At 52.9% G+C, this 15906-nt stretch overlaps 1 protein-coding gene across 5 annotated transcripts; it reads right to left on the bottom strand.

The window, feature by feature from the left end:
- Positions 1–66: 66 nt before the first annotated feature.
- Positions 67–15420, bottom strand: Ptpn7 (protein tyrosine phosphatase non-receptor type 7). 5 transcript variants are annotated; one of them, XM_052737032.1, is made up of 10 exons: positions 13914–15420; positions 11642–11815; positions 10952–11135; positions 10666–10750; positions 9233–9309; positions 7782–7919; positions 7330–7440; positions 6130–6284; positions 3273–3386; positions 67–2088 (listed from the first exon to the last, which is right to left on the bottom strand). In XM_052737032.1, the coding sequence occupies exons 2-10, from the start codon at positions 11761–11763 to the stop codon at positions 1995–1997; spliced, it is 1080 nt and encodes a 359-aa protein (XP_052592992.1). In that variant the 5' UTR covers positions 11764–11815; positions 13914–15420; the 3' UTR covers positions 67–1994. The 5 variants fall into 5 exon arrangements, with proteins under 5 accessions (XP_052592992.1, XP_052592997.1, XP_052592995.1 ...); XM_052737037.1 differs by lacking the exon at positions 13914–15420 and adding an exon at positions 13578–13701; XM_052737035.1 differs by lacking the exon at positions 13914–15420 and adding an exon at positions 12855–13120.
- Positions 15421–15906: the final 486 nt, after the last annotated feature.

Genomic DNA, 15906 nt, shown 5'->3' with positions numbered 1-15906 from the left:
AGCCCTAGAGGCCTAAGAAGATGGGAAAAAAAAAAAAAAAAAAGAATTAACTGGGCATCCAAGAAGTCTTTTTATTTATTTATTTATTTATTTATTTATTTCTACTTGGTTGTTTTTCCAGAGCCTGTGCCCTCCAGAACAGGGTTGGGGTGACAGTGCTGGGCGGGTACCCAGAGGGCTGTGCAATTGCTCCCTTCCAGACTGGCTCTGAGCTCATGACAGCGTCAGGTACTCCAGAACCTACTGTGGGCGGCACAGACCTTTCAGGGTGCTTAAGCAAGTGGAAGTGCAAGCCCCATCACCCCAAGGCTAAAGTGGAGTGCCTAGGGAAAGGTTAGGCGGAGCATTAAGAATGTTAACCTCAGCCATAGATAGCACTGCGCTATTTTTTTGTTTGTTTGAGTTTCTTTTTGTTTGCTTTTTAGATAGGGTCTCATGTAGCCAAGGCTACTTTGGAACTCTGAATTCTCCTGCCTCCGCTTTCCAAGTGGGGATCACAGGCTTGTGCCACCGTGTCCAGCAGCACTACGTGTCCTTCAGAGAGATGCCATGAAGCAAAAGGGTGGTCACTCACCACGACACACAGAGGTTTTCACAGAGGACTCATGCCAGCCACAACACTTCCAGGAGCTGAGGACCAGACACCAGGAATAGTGTCCCATCTTCATCCCCACAGGCAGCCCAAACTGGATCAAGGACGGCCCAGAGTTGGTCTGGCTTTCTGGGGTATATAGTTCAACCCTGAGATAGGTTGTGGGTCCCCTGAAAATAGTGCCGATGTTGAGATGGATGAGGGTTGAGGCTTGGTCTTGGCCCTGTGCTTGCGTGCAGTGGTGATAGCCCAGCCTGTTTCTGGAACCAGTTAAGCTATCCAGGTGTGCTCTGCAAATAAACACAGGCCCAGGAAGGTATGGCGGGGAGGTTTTCTAGAAGCAGACACAGCCCTTCATTTCTTCTTCTCGTTTCTGTCTTTGGTACTTCGTGAGTACCTAGGGTGTGCTCTAAAGTCACAGAAGCAAAGCAGAGAGTTCTGGGCTTCCCTGGAGCGTGGCTGAGGAGCAGATGGCAGGAAGTCATAGAGGCAGCAGCAGCCCTCCTGATCTCTGAATGGTTCCTATACATTACCTCTTCCAGAGAGCTCAAGATGGCTTTTTTTTTTTTTTAATTTAAGAGAAGGTCTTGCTATGTAGTTCTGGCTGGTTTGGAACTCAAAATGTAGATCTCGCCAACCTCAAACTTGCAGCAACACTCCTGCTTATGCTCCCGAGGACTCCTGGGAGGACAGGTGTGCATCATCACACCTGGGCTCTTCCAGCGATCTCAATGGATAGACTTGGTTACCTCTGCGTCTCCTTTTCTGACACGTGTGGTGGCCAGTCAGGGTCCTTGTTCTCTTCTGGGGGGGGGGTGTCATCTGACACTCACAGGTGTGTAGGGAGGAGCAGTCTATGTAGGATGTAGAGGATTTAGCCAAGGTTAGACCAGACTTTTCCCTGCTCTCGGCATCTGGCCTGTTTGCGGGCAAGGCCTTAATGGAAGAGAATCCTGTAGTTTACTGTCTCGGCAGACCCAGCAGCGTGGCTACATCTGGAATGGCTTTCAGGAACATTCTGTCTGCTTCGATGACGGCAGCGAAGGACTGACTCTGTGTCATCAACAGGGTAGGAAGGCCGCAGAGAGCATATGAGATAAGACCAGCACCTCAGCTTTTTTTCTCAATCCATTCCAAGTACCAGCTCCTATCTGTAAGTTCAGAGCCACTGGAAAGCTCCCCCATAGTCCTCTGGAGGCCACTGGAGGAGGCAGAGGAACAGTCGGCGGTGAAGACCCGTGGCCTGGCCCCTGTTGCTGGCTGGAGCATTTTCCTGGGACTGTAAGCATTCTCATTGCTGTGCTTATGAAGAAGCTGTCTCAGAGCACACAGCCCACTTCCCCAGATCCACTGTCCCAGCCCTGAGGGGAGGTTGGCTCCTGGACTGGTGGAGGGCTGGGGGTCAGGGGCTGGGCTCCTGGGGCAGCTGGGCTGCATACAGGGCCAGTGTGTGGTGCAGGAATTGGTACTGCTCTGCAGTCTGGATCATGCCTCCTCTGTAAGCAGAAGCACAGGGTGAGAGAGTCAAGGACACTGGCCCGTGCCTGTGGTTAAGCATTCCCCCTCGCTGTCCTGCTGGGAAAGCTGATTCTCTCCTCTCCAAGGAGGGAAGTGCAGGGGGCAGTGCCCCGTCTGGACTCTCTGTCCCTTATGCACCCAGCTCTTGAGCAAAACCAGACACGATTTCTCAGGTTGGGTCAAGAATGTGTTCCCATGCTCAAGTTTTCCACTTGTCAATAAAAGAAGTTAACCCGGGGCTGGAGAGATGGCCCAGTGGTTAAGAGCACTGGCTGCTCTTCCAGAAGACTCAGGTTCAATTCCCAGCACCCACATGGCAGCTCACAACTGTCTGTAAGTCCAGTTCCAGGGGATCTGACACCTTCACACCAATACACATAAATAAGTTTAAATAAATAAAAAAGTTAACTCCACAAGTGTACAGCAGGTCTCATTTCTAGAACACTCACAGAAGCAAACCCATTCCTTCTTCCAGTTGGGGAAATAGACATTTACCATTCTAGATAAAAAATGGGGGTGCTGAGTGCAGTGGTGCACGCCTTTAATCCCAGCACCTGGGAGGCCAAGGCAGGCGGATTTCTGTGAATTCAAGGCCAGGCTAGTCTACAGAGTGAGCTCCAGGCTAGTCAGGACTATACAGAGACTCCGACTCAAAAGAGGGGCAGGAGAGGGTACATCATTATGGTAACAGCTAGTAGCACACAGGCCAGAGTCTGAGTCTGCTTCTTTTCCTCCAACCCCAGAGAGTAGTACCATAGCTACCTTGTATCTAGAGCAAATTGTATATTTAAAAAAATAAATCAAGACAGAGTCTCCCTCTGTAGCCCACATTGGCCTTGAGCTAACTCAGCTGCCCCACACTGGCTTTGAATTCACGTTCACCTGCCTTGGCTTCCTGAGTGCTGGGATTACAGGCATGCAGTATCGTACCTCTCCTTGGTGGTGAGGGATAATTCAGGGTGACATGTTTAACTCCAGGCCCCCAAGCTAACATAGATGATCTTTCATGTGGGCTTAGTTACTGGCAACATAGAAAGCTTTTTTAAATAAAATGAGCTCCTTGCTTTCTCCTAGGAGGGCCTGAAGGTAATGTGCCCAAGACTTCAGAACCACCCATGCCGTTGCCGATGAACATGGCCGCACCTGCTTCCCATGGACCCACCTGTCCAGGCGCAGCTGGCACACGATGCCCAGAATGTCCACTTCCCCTCGGGCCTTCAGCTGCTGGCAGCCTATGCGGGTGGCAATGAAGCAGCCTGTCCGCCCGATCCCTGCACTGGATGTGACCAGAAAAAGGACAAGGAGGTCACAGGAGACCAGGGAACAGGGGCTGCACTGGATGTAACCAGAGAGGGGACATGGAGGTCACAGGAGACCAGGGAACAGGGGCTGTACTGGATGTGACCAGAGAGAGGACAAGGAGGTCACAGGAGACCAGGGAACAGGGGCTGTACTGGATGTGACCAGAAAGAGGACAAGGAGGTCATAGGAGACCAGGGAACAGGGGCTGCACTGGATGTAACCAGAGAGAGGACATGGGAGACCAGGGAACAGGGGAGACAGGTGAGCAAGAAAGGCTGGGGCTGGACTTCGATCAGCAAAAAAAGAAATGGGGCCGAAGTGCTCTGTTCATGGGGTGGAACTCTCACACCTCCAACTTCAGCATCCCTGGCATCCCTGATGGAGACAGATAATAGCTTGTCCTGGACAGGTTCCTGAGCCTTATTAGTCTCACTCTAGGCCTAGTGCAGCTCATCTTTTGCCTTCTGGTTCCTATGGACTTTAATTAATTAATTAATTTTTGTTTGTAAATTTATTTATTATATATACAGTGTTCTGTCTGCATGTATGTCTGCATGCCAGAAGAGGGCACCAGATCCCATTACAGATGGTTGTGAGCCACCATGTGGTTGCTGGGAATTGAACTCAGGACCTCTGGAAGTGTTACCAATGCTCCTAACCTCTAAGCCATCTCTCCAGCCCCCTATTTTTAGTTTTTTGAGACAGAATCTCACTATGTAGTTCTAGCTGTTCTGGGATTCACTCTATAGACCAGGCTGGCTTTGAACTCACAAAGATCTATCTGCCTCTGCCTCCCAAGTGCTGGGATTAAAGATGTGAGCCACTATAACTGACTCTATGAACTTTAAAAATTATTATTATTATTATTATTATTATTATTATTATTATTATTATAGATAGAGGCTCATAGGTCCTGCTAGCCTGAACTTGCTTTGTAGTCCAGGCTGGCTTTGAACTCCTACCCCCTAAATATGGGGATTATAAGTATGCATCCACACGTCCAGATTTTAGTTTGATTTTTTTTTTTTTTGAGATAGAGTTTTACTCTGTAACCCCAGAGCCTGAAACTTACTATAGCCCAATCTCTCTGCAATCCTCCTGAGTCCTGGGGTTCCAGAAGGGTGCCACCATACCCAGTCTTTTTTTCAGGTTGTTATTGCTGTTGTTGTCTGTTTGAGACAGAGTCTCTATGTAGCCCTTGCTGGCTTGGGGCTCACTGGGTAGACCAGGCTGGCCTCAAACGCACAGATATCTGCCTGCCTCTGCTTCCCAAGTGCCGGGATTAAAGGCTGGGTCTGTCTTTTTCCTAGTTTTTTTTTTTTTAAACATTTTTAATTTATTTTAATGTGTGTGTGTGGTGAGTGTGTGCGTGTGTACACGTGTGCCATGGTGCCTGTAGGAAAGTTAGAAGGCCACCTTCATGAGTCAGTCTCTCCTTCGACTACGTAGGTTCCAGAGATGGAATCCCGGCTGCCAGGCTTGGCTGCAGCCGCCTTTACCCACCGAGGCACCTTGCTGGCCCCAGCTTTTCTTTTTTCTTTTCAGTAATAGGGTCTAGCCACGTAGCCCAGACGGACCTCAAACTAGCAGCCTCACCACTGCAGCCTTGAGTATGCTCAGCCCTGGGTTCACCGTCGTGCCCTGTTCCGGTGTATGGTTTGATGACTGCATCTGTGTTGATGTCCAAGGCATCTAACCGACAGTGCCTGCCTGTGTCCTGGCTGGCCCCTTGAGCATTCCTTGTCCGACCACAACCTCCAGACCAGCTTCCACGGATCCTCTCAGGCCTCCGTTCTTGTCCATTATCCTCTTCTTGACTCTGTCACCTTCAGATTTCTTTCTCTCTTCCCTCACATCCCTTTCTTGACTTCACACCACCGCCCGCCCCCCCCCCCCCCCCCCCCGTCCCCCCAGGCAAGCCTCACGTGTGTAATAGAAATTACACCTCGCTGGTGTAAGTAATAGAAATCACCAGTGACTCCCAGCACTTACACTGTGCGTCCCCCCTGCATGGGTTCAGGCATGCCTCATTTGTACTTTTCACCTCTTCCTTTTTCCTCCCCCTTCTCCCCTTCTCTCCCCTTTCAACATGGTACCACGTAGCCCAGGCTAGCCTTGAACTCCCTATGTAGCTTAGACTGGCTTTGAACTCCCGATCCTCCTGTCTCTACTATATGCCCAGGGAATAAACTGAAAAACTGATACACTTCCAGGAGCAGGGTCAGAGGGTCAGCCTGGGGACACTGATGGGAACCCATCTGGAAGGCTAGTAAGGGCTTCATGAAGGGACCTTGTGGAACTGGCTAAGACACTTAGATTTGCCATTCTGTTTTATTTTTTGTTGATACTGGGAATTGAATCCAACACCCCAGATTTACCATTTAAAAATAATGCTTGGAGCTGGGCCCAAACAGCAACAACAAATCCAACAAAATCAAAAACAAACCCAAAGCACTAAAAGACCCCAAGCACACAAAAAAATTGTTCAAGGAGGAAATGAACCCCCAGCAGCGGAGGCCGTGTGTATCTCTTCTGTACCTGACTAGAAACCTCCCGCAAGCCAGGGCTCTGTAGAAAAGAGATAACAATACCGAATCGCTCGGACTAGAGATTGCTGTGCAGGTAAAAGTTGGGTCTGTCTGGTGTGGTTTTCCTTGGAGACCTCGTGGGCAGGGAAGGCAAGCGTTGGTTCTAGGCTGGGGTTGGGGAGGCCCTACCTGCAGTGAACCACGATAGGCCCGGAGTTAGCAGCGGTCTCCGGGCTCTCCACCTCAGCCATCAGGCGCAGCAAGGGTCCTGCCGATTCTGGAGTCTGGTGGTCTGGCCAGGCCGAGAAGAGGATGTGCTTTACTGAGCGGCATTCCTCTTGGTGCTGGCGTGTGAGGAAACGAGAGAAGAAGACATGAGAACCGGGCTTGGGGATTTAGCTCAGTGGTAGAGCGCTTGCCGAGCAAGCACAAGGCCCTGGGTTCGGTCCTCAGCTCCGGAAAAAAAAAAAAAAAGAAAAAGAAAAAAAAAAAAGATGAGAACCAGGATGTGGGTGTGGGTGCTGCCTCCTCCCAGTGCCAGCAAGTAAGTACTGGGCATCAGCTCAGAGCAGGCAAAGCTGATTCTCCCGATGACGGCTTTGATATTCATCTTCTACCATGACCCACTCCAAAATTCAAGGGAGGAGACGTGGTTTGAGAGAGGGAGAGAGACCCAGGCCCAGTCTTGGCTCTGCCTCTATCACACAACCATGGGTAAGTACGTAGTTAATCTCATTTTCTTCTCTAGTAAGTGGGCACAATGATATCTTTCTGGTTTGTTTCCCAGGATGCTCGGGAAACAATGAACTGATACAAAAATAATTAGAAGGTGTAAGAATGTGTACAGCAACAGGAAGCCCTTCCTCCCTTCCTCCCTCTCCCTCTCCCTCCCTCCTCCTCCCTCCCTCCCTTCCTCCCTTCTCTCTAGATGGGAGTCTTGCCATGTTGTTTCAGTCAGTTCTCTCCTCCCACCATGTAGGTTCCAGGGATCAAACTCACATCATCAGGCTTGGCAGCAAGCACCTTTACCCACTGAACAATCTTTCTGGCCCCAGAAAGCATTTTTACAGTCCATCCACATGTGCTGGCACATCTCTGACCTCCCGGACTCTTTCAGCATCCTCCTGTGTCTGCCCTCTCCCCTGGAGCCTGGATATGTAGCGTGGGGAGGGGATGCTCCCTGGTGGTCTCTATTTTTTTTATGCATCCCTATTAAATTAGAGGTGCCCCTGAGGGTTGTACCCATTTCTTTTTCTTCTATGGCACCTCTTAGGCACTTAGGATCAAGGCTTAAATTAGTAAACTTGGTCCCTAGTGAAGGTGGAGCCTGAGTTCCAGAGATGCTAGTGTGGCCCAGACCTCCCATTGGTCTGTTTCAGGGGATGGTACCTGGATGGTAAGTTGCCTCACAGTGTACTCTGGGTGTTCTTTCATGCTCTGGATGCGGATCTGGAAGGGCCCATATGTTTCCTCGTCTGTGGGCCAGTAATGTACACATTTCTAGAAGGGAGGGATCTGGGAGTCAGAGTGGGAAGGTCCATTGGTAGAGCAAGGCTGGGGCAGCAGAGAGAGGCCTAATGTCCCCTTCTCCCATCTCACCCCATGAGCCAGGTCAGTGCCTGGAGTCTGGCTCTCCCAAGCTTAAGTGCTATGGTGTCACCCCACCCACAGTTTGGCTGTGAACAGCTTCCCTGGGGTCTGTGTATCTCAGGAATCTTCCCCGGGGAAATGACCTGGGACCCCATCAGAGTTATGAGCTCCCATTGAGGCTTCTGGTCTGCTCTGCATGAGTGGTGTTCGAAGGGAGGCTACAACCCATTCTGGGTGACCCTGCCTCTTACCTCCTTGCCCTCTCGGAGCTGGGTGAGCATGACAATGAGGCACACTTCTTCTTGCCACACCATCTCCCAGAAGTCCGCCACAGTGTTTGGCATGGGGCCCTGGGTGGCAATGTAGACCTTCTCCTGCCCATCATAGCCCTGGGGAGGCAAAGCACAGAAGGAGAGAGAGGCTGTGGATTCACACTCAAAGCCAGTGAACATGAGCACTTAGATACGCTCACACACAGACACACAGACACACACACACAGAAACACACACACAGACAGACAGACACACACACAGAAGCACACACACACAGACAGACAGACAGACACACACACACACACACACACACACACACACACACACACAGAAATACACACAGAGACACAGACAGACAGACAGACACAGACACACACACACACACACACACACACACACACACCAGAAGCCACATGCTGAAGGAGGACATGGGCTCCATGATGAGAAACACTTGAGTTCAAATTCCTGGCCTGCTGTTCCCCAGTTACGAGACCAGAAGCACATTCCTGGCCTCTGTGAGACTCAGTTTCTCGACCTATAGACTGGGCCTAGAGATGACCTCATAACATAGTGTGAATTAAACTCAAGAAAGTATATTGGCAGTCTCTCAGATGGCAGGCGCCATGTACATGTTTATTTCTGTCTTCTTCTGCTTTCTTCTAGTGCAAGATCTCATAGTCTTCAATATTTGTAAGAACGTTTCACATTTCATGAATCACTTTTATACATTTGGCACCCAAATCCAGCATACTCTTCCTAATCTGTTCAACCCCTTCCATCCTCCTTAGCTCCCACCGTCCCTTCCATCCTCCATGCAGCCCGCTGTTTGCCTGGTTCCTGCTGCCAAGCAAGCGGAGGACCACCTATCTGCTACGCTTTCTGCCCGACAACTTTGCCTCCCAGCACCCCAGACTACTGTCCTACCACATTTGGACACAAGGGGGCACTGCTTTCCCATCCACCTACCACACCAGGTGAGAAATTGGGCTAGACGGCCCTTCTTGCCTTGAGGGTGCTATTAGCTGGACATCCATCAGTCTCTACAAAGGAGGGGCTACTTGGTACAGGGTAGGGGGTCGGGGGAGGGGGCGCGGATGAGTGTGGGAGAGGAGATGATAGATCCCCACTTGTGCTGGCTTTGTGCAGCTTTTAGGAGCCAACTAGCCTTTAAGAAACCAGTGACGAGGCTCAGCTATGTCAACCTATTGCCGCATAGAGAGAGTTGTCATGGATAGGGTAACAGCGTCGGTTAGGAGATTTTAACATCTTTTCTAGGTTGATTTGGGGGTCGTTCGGTGTGTTGTCACCCCCCCCCCCCCCCCCCCCCCCGCGTCTGACAGAGAGAGCTATGACAGGAAGGGACAAGGAGGGAAATACAGGCCCCTGAGGCCAAGTCACAGCTGGACTGCTGCAGCAGCCAGACACTCACTCGGATGTAGTTGGCATTGATGTAGTCACCATCTTCCTGGCTCTGGGCCCGGCCAAGACAGACACGACTCTGGGGATCTAGGAAGTAAGATCAGTGAAGGTCAAAGGTCAGAGCGGACCAACAAACGCAGATTCTAATAGAGTCAGAGGGAAGAGCGTCCTTACACCGTTCACCATACTTTGTGGACAATGGGCATTCAGTTGAATTGTTTTATAGACAGGTAGCATAATACCTATGCATTATAAAATACAATATTTCGGATGGGTGGTAGTGGCGCACGCTTTTAATCCCAGCACTCGGGAGGCAGAGGCAGGCGGATCTCTGTGAGTTTGAGGCCAGCCTGGTCTACAGAGCGAGATCCAGGACAGGCTCCAAAGCTACACAGAGAAACCCTGTCTCGAAAAACAAAAAACAAACAAACAAACAAACCCAATAATTCCACGACAATAGGGATCCACATGTTTTTTGAGCCGAAAAGTGATATAATCAAAGCAGAACTATTAACTGAATGATGCTGTATAGGGCAGACCACAGAGCTGCAGAGACCGATTGGGATATTGTCATATTTTAGCCTTGAGATCAGCGAGGGTATAAAATGGGAGGCAACTGATAGGAATAGAAAGAGATTCTGCAGAGAAAAAAATTTTTTTTTCTGATTATGAATATAAGCTTCAGAAGAATACATTGTCTAAGCTATCACTGGACCGTGAGGAATATGGGCCTCTCTCTCCAAAGGTGTGGGTCTTTTCCCAATCAAACCGGAAGAGGGATGAAGGAGGTGGCTTCCCCTCTTTGGTGGTTGTAGGACTTGCTAGAATTAGGCCAAGGCCAAAGGCTAACAAACTCACTTGGATGGCTGTTCACAGAGCCTTGCTCTGAATAGAGCAGGCAGCGAGCTCGGAGACTCAGCCCAGGGCAGGACCCATGTGCTCGGCTGAATTAGACCACGGTTCTGGAAGCCACTGTAGTAGGCCCCAGGACTCAAGCCTGCCTCTGAAAAGAGGGAGGTTCAAGGCCTGGGTCTGTCTGTGTGAGCTCACCCCTACCACAGAGGCCCACAGTAAACTTCTGCAAATGTTATCTTGTAATTGCTATCTCTCTCCTAGCTGCCAGGGTGGTGGTAGTCTTTCTCTGTTGAAATACGATGTCTCAAGCATTGTGCTTCCTCCTTGGCTGACGTGAGGGTTTTTTTGTTTGTTTTTTTAATTTCTATTTTATTTATTTTTGTCAAGGTCTCATATAAACCAAGCTAGCCTAGAACTTGCTAGGTAGTGGAGACTGTCCTTGAATTCCTGATCCTCTACTCACACCTCCAAGTGCTCGGATTATTACAGGCGTGCACCACTGTGCCTGGCTTCGAGGTATATATCTCGCCTTCTTAGGTTCTTCACCCCCAAGGACACTGCCCCCTTCATGCCCACTGTGGCCCTTACTTGGCAAGATGGTCTTGTATCGGTCCTTGGAAGCATGGCCAGGGATATCCAGGTCTTCAGGGCTGACAAAGTTTGAGGGGATCTTCTGGTGGGGGGAGTAAGTGTGTTAACATCTGGCCCCGGCCTCCTTTTCTCCCCTTCCATCCTCTGCACACATAGGGACAACCTTCTCTCCTAAGCCTTGGAGATCTCCCCCAAGGACCGCAAGGAGAAGAGAGACCCAAGGAATCCATGACGGTCTGGTATGGAAGGGCAAGGTGATGTGGAAGGGACCCCAACTTCTTACCAAGAATTCCTCCTCTAGCTGCTTGGGGCTGGGTGGCTGGTGCTGTAGACCCCAGCGTGTAAGGGGGTGTCCGGCTGTGCGCAGAAAGTGTATGGTGACCTCCCGGGGTGTATTCACCGAGCAGATGGGTTCCACAGCCCCCAAAGACCGAACATCCAGCATCAGAGCCACGCTGGAGCCCCTTCTGCAAGCATAGCCATCCAGTGCCCAGTGAACATCCCATAGTGCCTGCTCTCCTTCTAACGACTTGTCTGAGGAGGCCACAGTTGGTCTTTCTCCTGACCTAGAGGCTCGGGGCACTCAGGGGTCAGGCCCTTACTACGTTCCCCTTTCCTTTGATCAGATAGAGTGGAGTAGGCTGAGACTCTTCTGCGCCTTCCTGTGGCCCACCTCTCCTACTCCTAAGCTGTCACAGAGGCTCCGATGTACACTCAGTGCCGTGAAGACTCCTGGACTTGTCTCAGAGATTGCTCATCCCAGCTGGAGACTTTGGGAGCAGGCCCAGGGATGACATGAAACTCGGTGCCTCAGACATAACAAAGGATGGGCAAGCAGCATGCAAATGAGCATTATTAATTCTCTTTCCAGGCTGTGTGGACTCTGTTGTTAGAACTGGACAGCTGGGTAGGAGAGAGGGAGGAAATGAAAGCAACCCAGGTCTAGGAAGATCCTCTCTGTGAAAGCTCTCACCTCTCCTGCAGCCGCACATGCTTCTTGGCTGGAGCCTTGGTGGGGGGAGGCTGGGTCATGGCTGCCCCCAAAGACAAGGTCGGTGGCTGTGCTCTGGAGCGCCCCTCACAGGCCTGGACCATGCTGGGGTAGATTGCTGTGCTCAAGGAAGGCTCACTCAGCCATGAGGCCTGCCTGAAAGACAAGGTCCTGTATTTGCTGACCTCTGACCTGCCTTACTGGCTAGAAGGAGGCTCCTAAGCCCAGGGCAGCCATCCTCTTGGTTTTTACTGGAGGTATCTTCTCTTCCCAAGGAAGGGGCCTAACTTTTTAAATCCTGTAAGTACAGGAGCTCTTTGTTGGGATGCAGGACAGAGGACAGTCTGAGGTTAGAGGAGGAAGGAGATACAGAGTGTAGGTATGGGTGAAGTCAGGAAATAATCCGGAAGGAGGAAGAGAGAGGGTACCCAAGTCCGCAGGGCTCTAAGCTTGGGTCCAAACGAGAACAACAGACTGCCGATCGCAAGGAAGGAAGAGAGAAAGCTCAGAACTTTTTAAGTCGTCCACAGTCTTCTCCAGAATGAGAAACTGAGGCCTCTAGTAGCGTTGGAGCCAGCTGGGGACCCAGGCAGGCCACACTCTGGTAGGGTCGTCTCCTAGTTGCTGGTAGCTCCCCTCCAAGATCACTTGTGGCTTCTGGGGGTCTCTATCCAGGGCGGTAGGCTAGGGGTGTTTCCTTCCTCTTCCTTCCCATCCCCCAGTCTCCCGCCTCTGTAACCGTCACAGGAAATGGCCTCGCCAAGCCCTAGAGCTCCAGCGCATGGTGAGACTGCAGTTGGGGGTACGAGAGAGAAGGGGCAGAGAGGTGACGAGGGCATCTCCTTTGGGGGCAGTCCCCATCTCCCAGAGCGAAGTCACAGGTGCCATGGTGGTAGGGTTAGGGCTGCTAACCTCCAGGGACAGAGGCTTGGAACAGTGTGGGCCCGTGCAGGTGTGGCTGGGATAGCACTCTCCCACGACAGAAAGGGGCCTTTTGCCTCTGGGCTCCTGGCATTCCGTGTGGCTCCTTTGCCCTCCAGCCACAGGGACACCAAATGTGCCACTACTCATGCCTGGCCAGGCATGGTAGCCCCAAACTCGTGCCTCTTCACCCCATCCTCAGAGACGCCCCCCTGCTTCCAGGGCTTCCCCACCCCAGGGCCGTAGTATGCCTGTGCCCACTTCATGTACTTACTGAAGCAGCTGTGTTTCCCCCAGGCTGCCTTTTTGCCAGCTGTCTGTCAGTCCGTCTATCTTTGAGGACTGAGAGGCTCCAGGAAGCCAGCTTCCTCCCTCCGCCCCTCCTGGCTTCCACCCACGCAGCACACCCAGCTGCAAGCTGCCCTCCTGCGCCTGCTGCAGCTGCCACCAGGGGTCGGGTGCATCCTCCCCGCACCCTCTGAGAGCAGGCTGCCAGCCGGTGCCATGCCACCCTTGCTGGGTGCAAAGGCCCTGGGAATGGGCAAGGGACGAGGCCTTCCCTGATCACGCCAGGTCTGTACCTCTGGGGTCTTTATCAAGCCCCCCCCCTCCACCTCCTTGATGAGAAGATAGCCATAGGGGACCCTCAGGCGTTCCTCTGGTTGAGCCCTTGGCTAGAGACTTATTCCCACAGCTCGGCTTCTGCCCCTGTGAACCCTTGCTGCTTCAAAGCCTGGCAATTCATGGCCAAGCTCGGGCCCTATCTGCCCAGAGCAGAGTAGATGTACCACAGAGGTGCAGTGTGGGAAAGAGGAGGGAGGATGCCTTGTTCTGAACAGGAAGGAGAGGCCCAGGCCCTGAGTCCCTCAGCCTGCAGGCACAGGCTAGTCGCTTGAGAACAGGTAGCAGAGCGAAACCGGAGAAGAATCTCTAGGAGCCCCTCAGACTGCCCCTCGGGGAGTGTCTCAGAACCCTGCCATCTCCTCAGAAGACTTACAGATAGCTGTGGCCCTCACATCCCACGTCCTCTTCACCACTGGGCCACTTGGATGCTTGGGGGCGGGGGGAGGAAGCGGCCCCCAAGTTCAAGACTCTACAGCCCCCCCCCCCCCCCCCCCCCGCCTGGCTCGGGGAGACCCCGTGCAGGCCCGACTGGTTCGTGGTTCATGCTTGCTTGCAAGACTGTTCTTTGACTCTGCAAGGTTCCCAACACCCTTCCTGGGCCCCAGCAGTCACATTCCACATCCTTTCTCTTCCTCCTACTTCTCCTGATTCAACTGTCAAATGGTGATACCGAAAAAGAAGAGCAGCGGAACAGGCACAGGGGTGGTACCTGGAGGGGGAGGGAGGAGGGGCTGGCCGCCTTCTGCCCGTGGGGAGGAGGCCAGGACCAGGGATGACCCTTTGAGGTCAGGAGGCTTGGGCCACCTGTCTTCGTCCTTGGCAGTACGTCAGAAGGTGACGCTCCAGGGCTGGCTGATTCCGGCTCCCGCCTTGTGGCCGCGGGTTCTCCTCCGAGGACTATAGGTGGGCTTTCCTGAGGAGGAAGCTCAGTACAGCCGGGAGGCGGCTGGCTCTGGTGCCAGGATGAGGTACTAGGAGCAGGGGCCTGGGGATCCCTGCACACTTGGGTCCAGTGACTGGCCCCTGTGCTCTGCCTTGACCTTCCCACAGGGCTGGGAGTGGAGTGGATGGAGGACCACCCGCCCTGGGCCAGCTGTTGACTGCAATCAAGAAAAGGAAGTGAGGATACCACAGGGGTGGGGAGGAGGAAGTAGGAGAAGTCCTCCCCCACAGGTCTGCCCAGTGTCCCCAGTTCACAGTTTTAGCCTACGGGGCTGTGAGCACACCTCTTGATCCTCACAGATGGGGGCCCAGTGGGGTTCAAGAAGTTGGAAGCTGAGCTCTTGGGTAGGGAGCCAGGAAGCTGGGAGATGGAGAGGGAGTTGGTGGGGTGAGGGTCAACCTGGGCATGAAGCAAGACCCCCAGTCTCTCCCTCCCAGGTCTCTGGGTGTCTGCTCACCTTCCTGTCCACTCCCTCTCCCTGTTCTGCTCAGGACAGGAAAGCTTGTGGCCAGAGTCTCCACCACAAGCCTCAGGTGGGACAAGACACATGTTCTTGTCCTGCATCTGCCTTTCCCTGCTGTCTCTGGAGCAGCCCCTACCTTATCCACGCTGCCAGGACGGTCCTCAAGATGAGGACTCCTCCTCCTCTGCGGAACCTTCCCATTCCCTCAGCAGGGGCTGAGGGCACCCTGCTACCAAACTCCCTTCTCTCACCTCGCAGACTTGCCTTTCTGACTGGGGATTAGGTTCTGGTACCTTCAGCTTTAGAGAATGTAAAGTCAGAGTTGGAAGTCAGAGGGACCTGCCGAATGAGCAAGCTGGTGCTTAGTGGTGCTGTGACCTTGGCCGAGTTCCCGGCTTCCCCGCGTCTCGGGCTCCGCAACAGCTTTCTTCCTCCCGGGGAAGGATAATAAGGACAATAACCCCTTGTCAGGAAGACGGAGCGAGGCCTGAGAAGCGCTTGGCCCACAGCCCCAGTGTTTGGAATCACAGACATGAGAAGCGAGGGAAACCGACTCGGGCTGGGAGCGAGGGAGCCCCACCTGGTGGTGGAAGCGGCACGGGGCTGAGTCTTTGTTCCGTCTAGGTCATCCCTTCCTCCCCTTCCCTTTTCCAGCCAGCCTTCAGCTTTTTCAGGAAGTTCCACTCTAGCAGGGGAGAGATTCTAGGAGTTACTCCCAGCAGCCCAGAAAGAGCAGAGTCCCTCGCTTCGGAATGGGTACACGATGGTGTCTGTGTCTAGATCCTAGGCAGAGTTGGGGAGCGCCACAGCGGGTCGAGGGCGGGGCCACAGCGGGTCGAAGGCGGGGCCACAGCAGGTCGAGGGCGGGGCCACAGCAGGTCGAGGGCGGGGCCACAGCAGGTCGAGGGAGGAGCCACAGCAGGTCCAGGGAGGGGCCACAGCAGGTCCAGGGAGGGGCCACAGGAGGGCAAGATCTTATCCCACCTGAGTCTCACCTGTGGTCCTATTGTCAGCCAGATCTCTCTGTCTCTGTCTCTGTCTCTGTCTCTGTCTCTGTCTCTGTCTGTCTCTGTCTCTGTCTCTGTCTCTCTCTCTCTCTCTCTCCCTCTCCCTCTCCCTCCCTCCCTCCCTCTCTCTCCCCCTCCCTTCCTCCCTTCTTCCCTCCCTCTCTCCCTCCCTCTCTTCCTCCCTCCCTCCCTGTCCTTAACACTGCTCTCTCTCTCATCCCTTCCATCCCAGGGGCCATGAGCCACAACTGCCCCTGGTGCTCCTGCAATTCCCAGAAGTCCTTGTCCC

Source organism: Peromyscus californicus, unplaced genomic scaffold (genome assembly GCF_007827085.1).
Source record: "Peromyscus californicus insignis strain IS unplaced genomic scaffold, ASM782708v3 Scaffold_14__1_contigs__length_90479793_seg_2, whole genome shotgun sequence".
Classification (NCBI taxonomy): Eukaryota; Metazoa; Chordata; class Mammalia; order Rodentia; family Cricetidae; genus Peromyscus; species Peromyscus californicus.
Note: the sequence above shows the minus strand (reverse complement) of the source record. Positions and strands in the feature narration are given on the sequence as shown.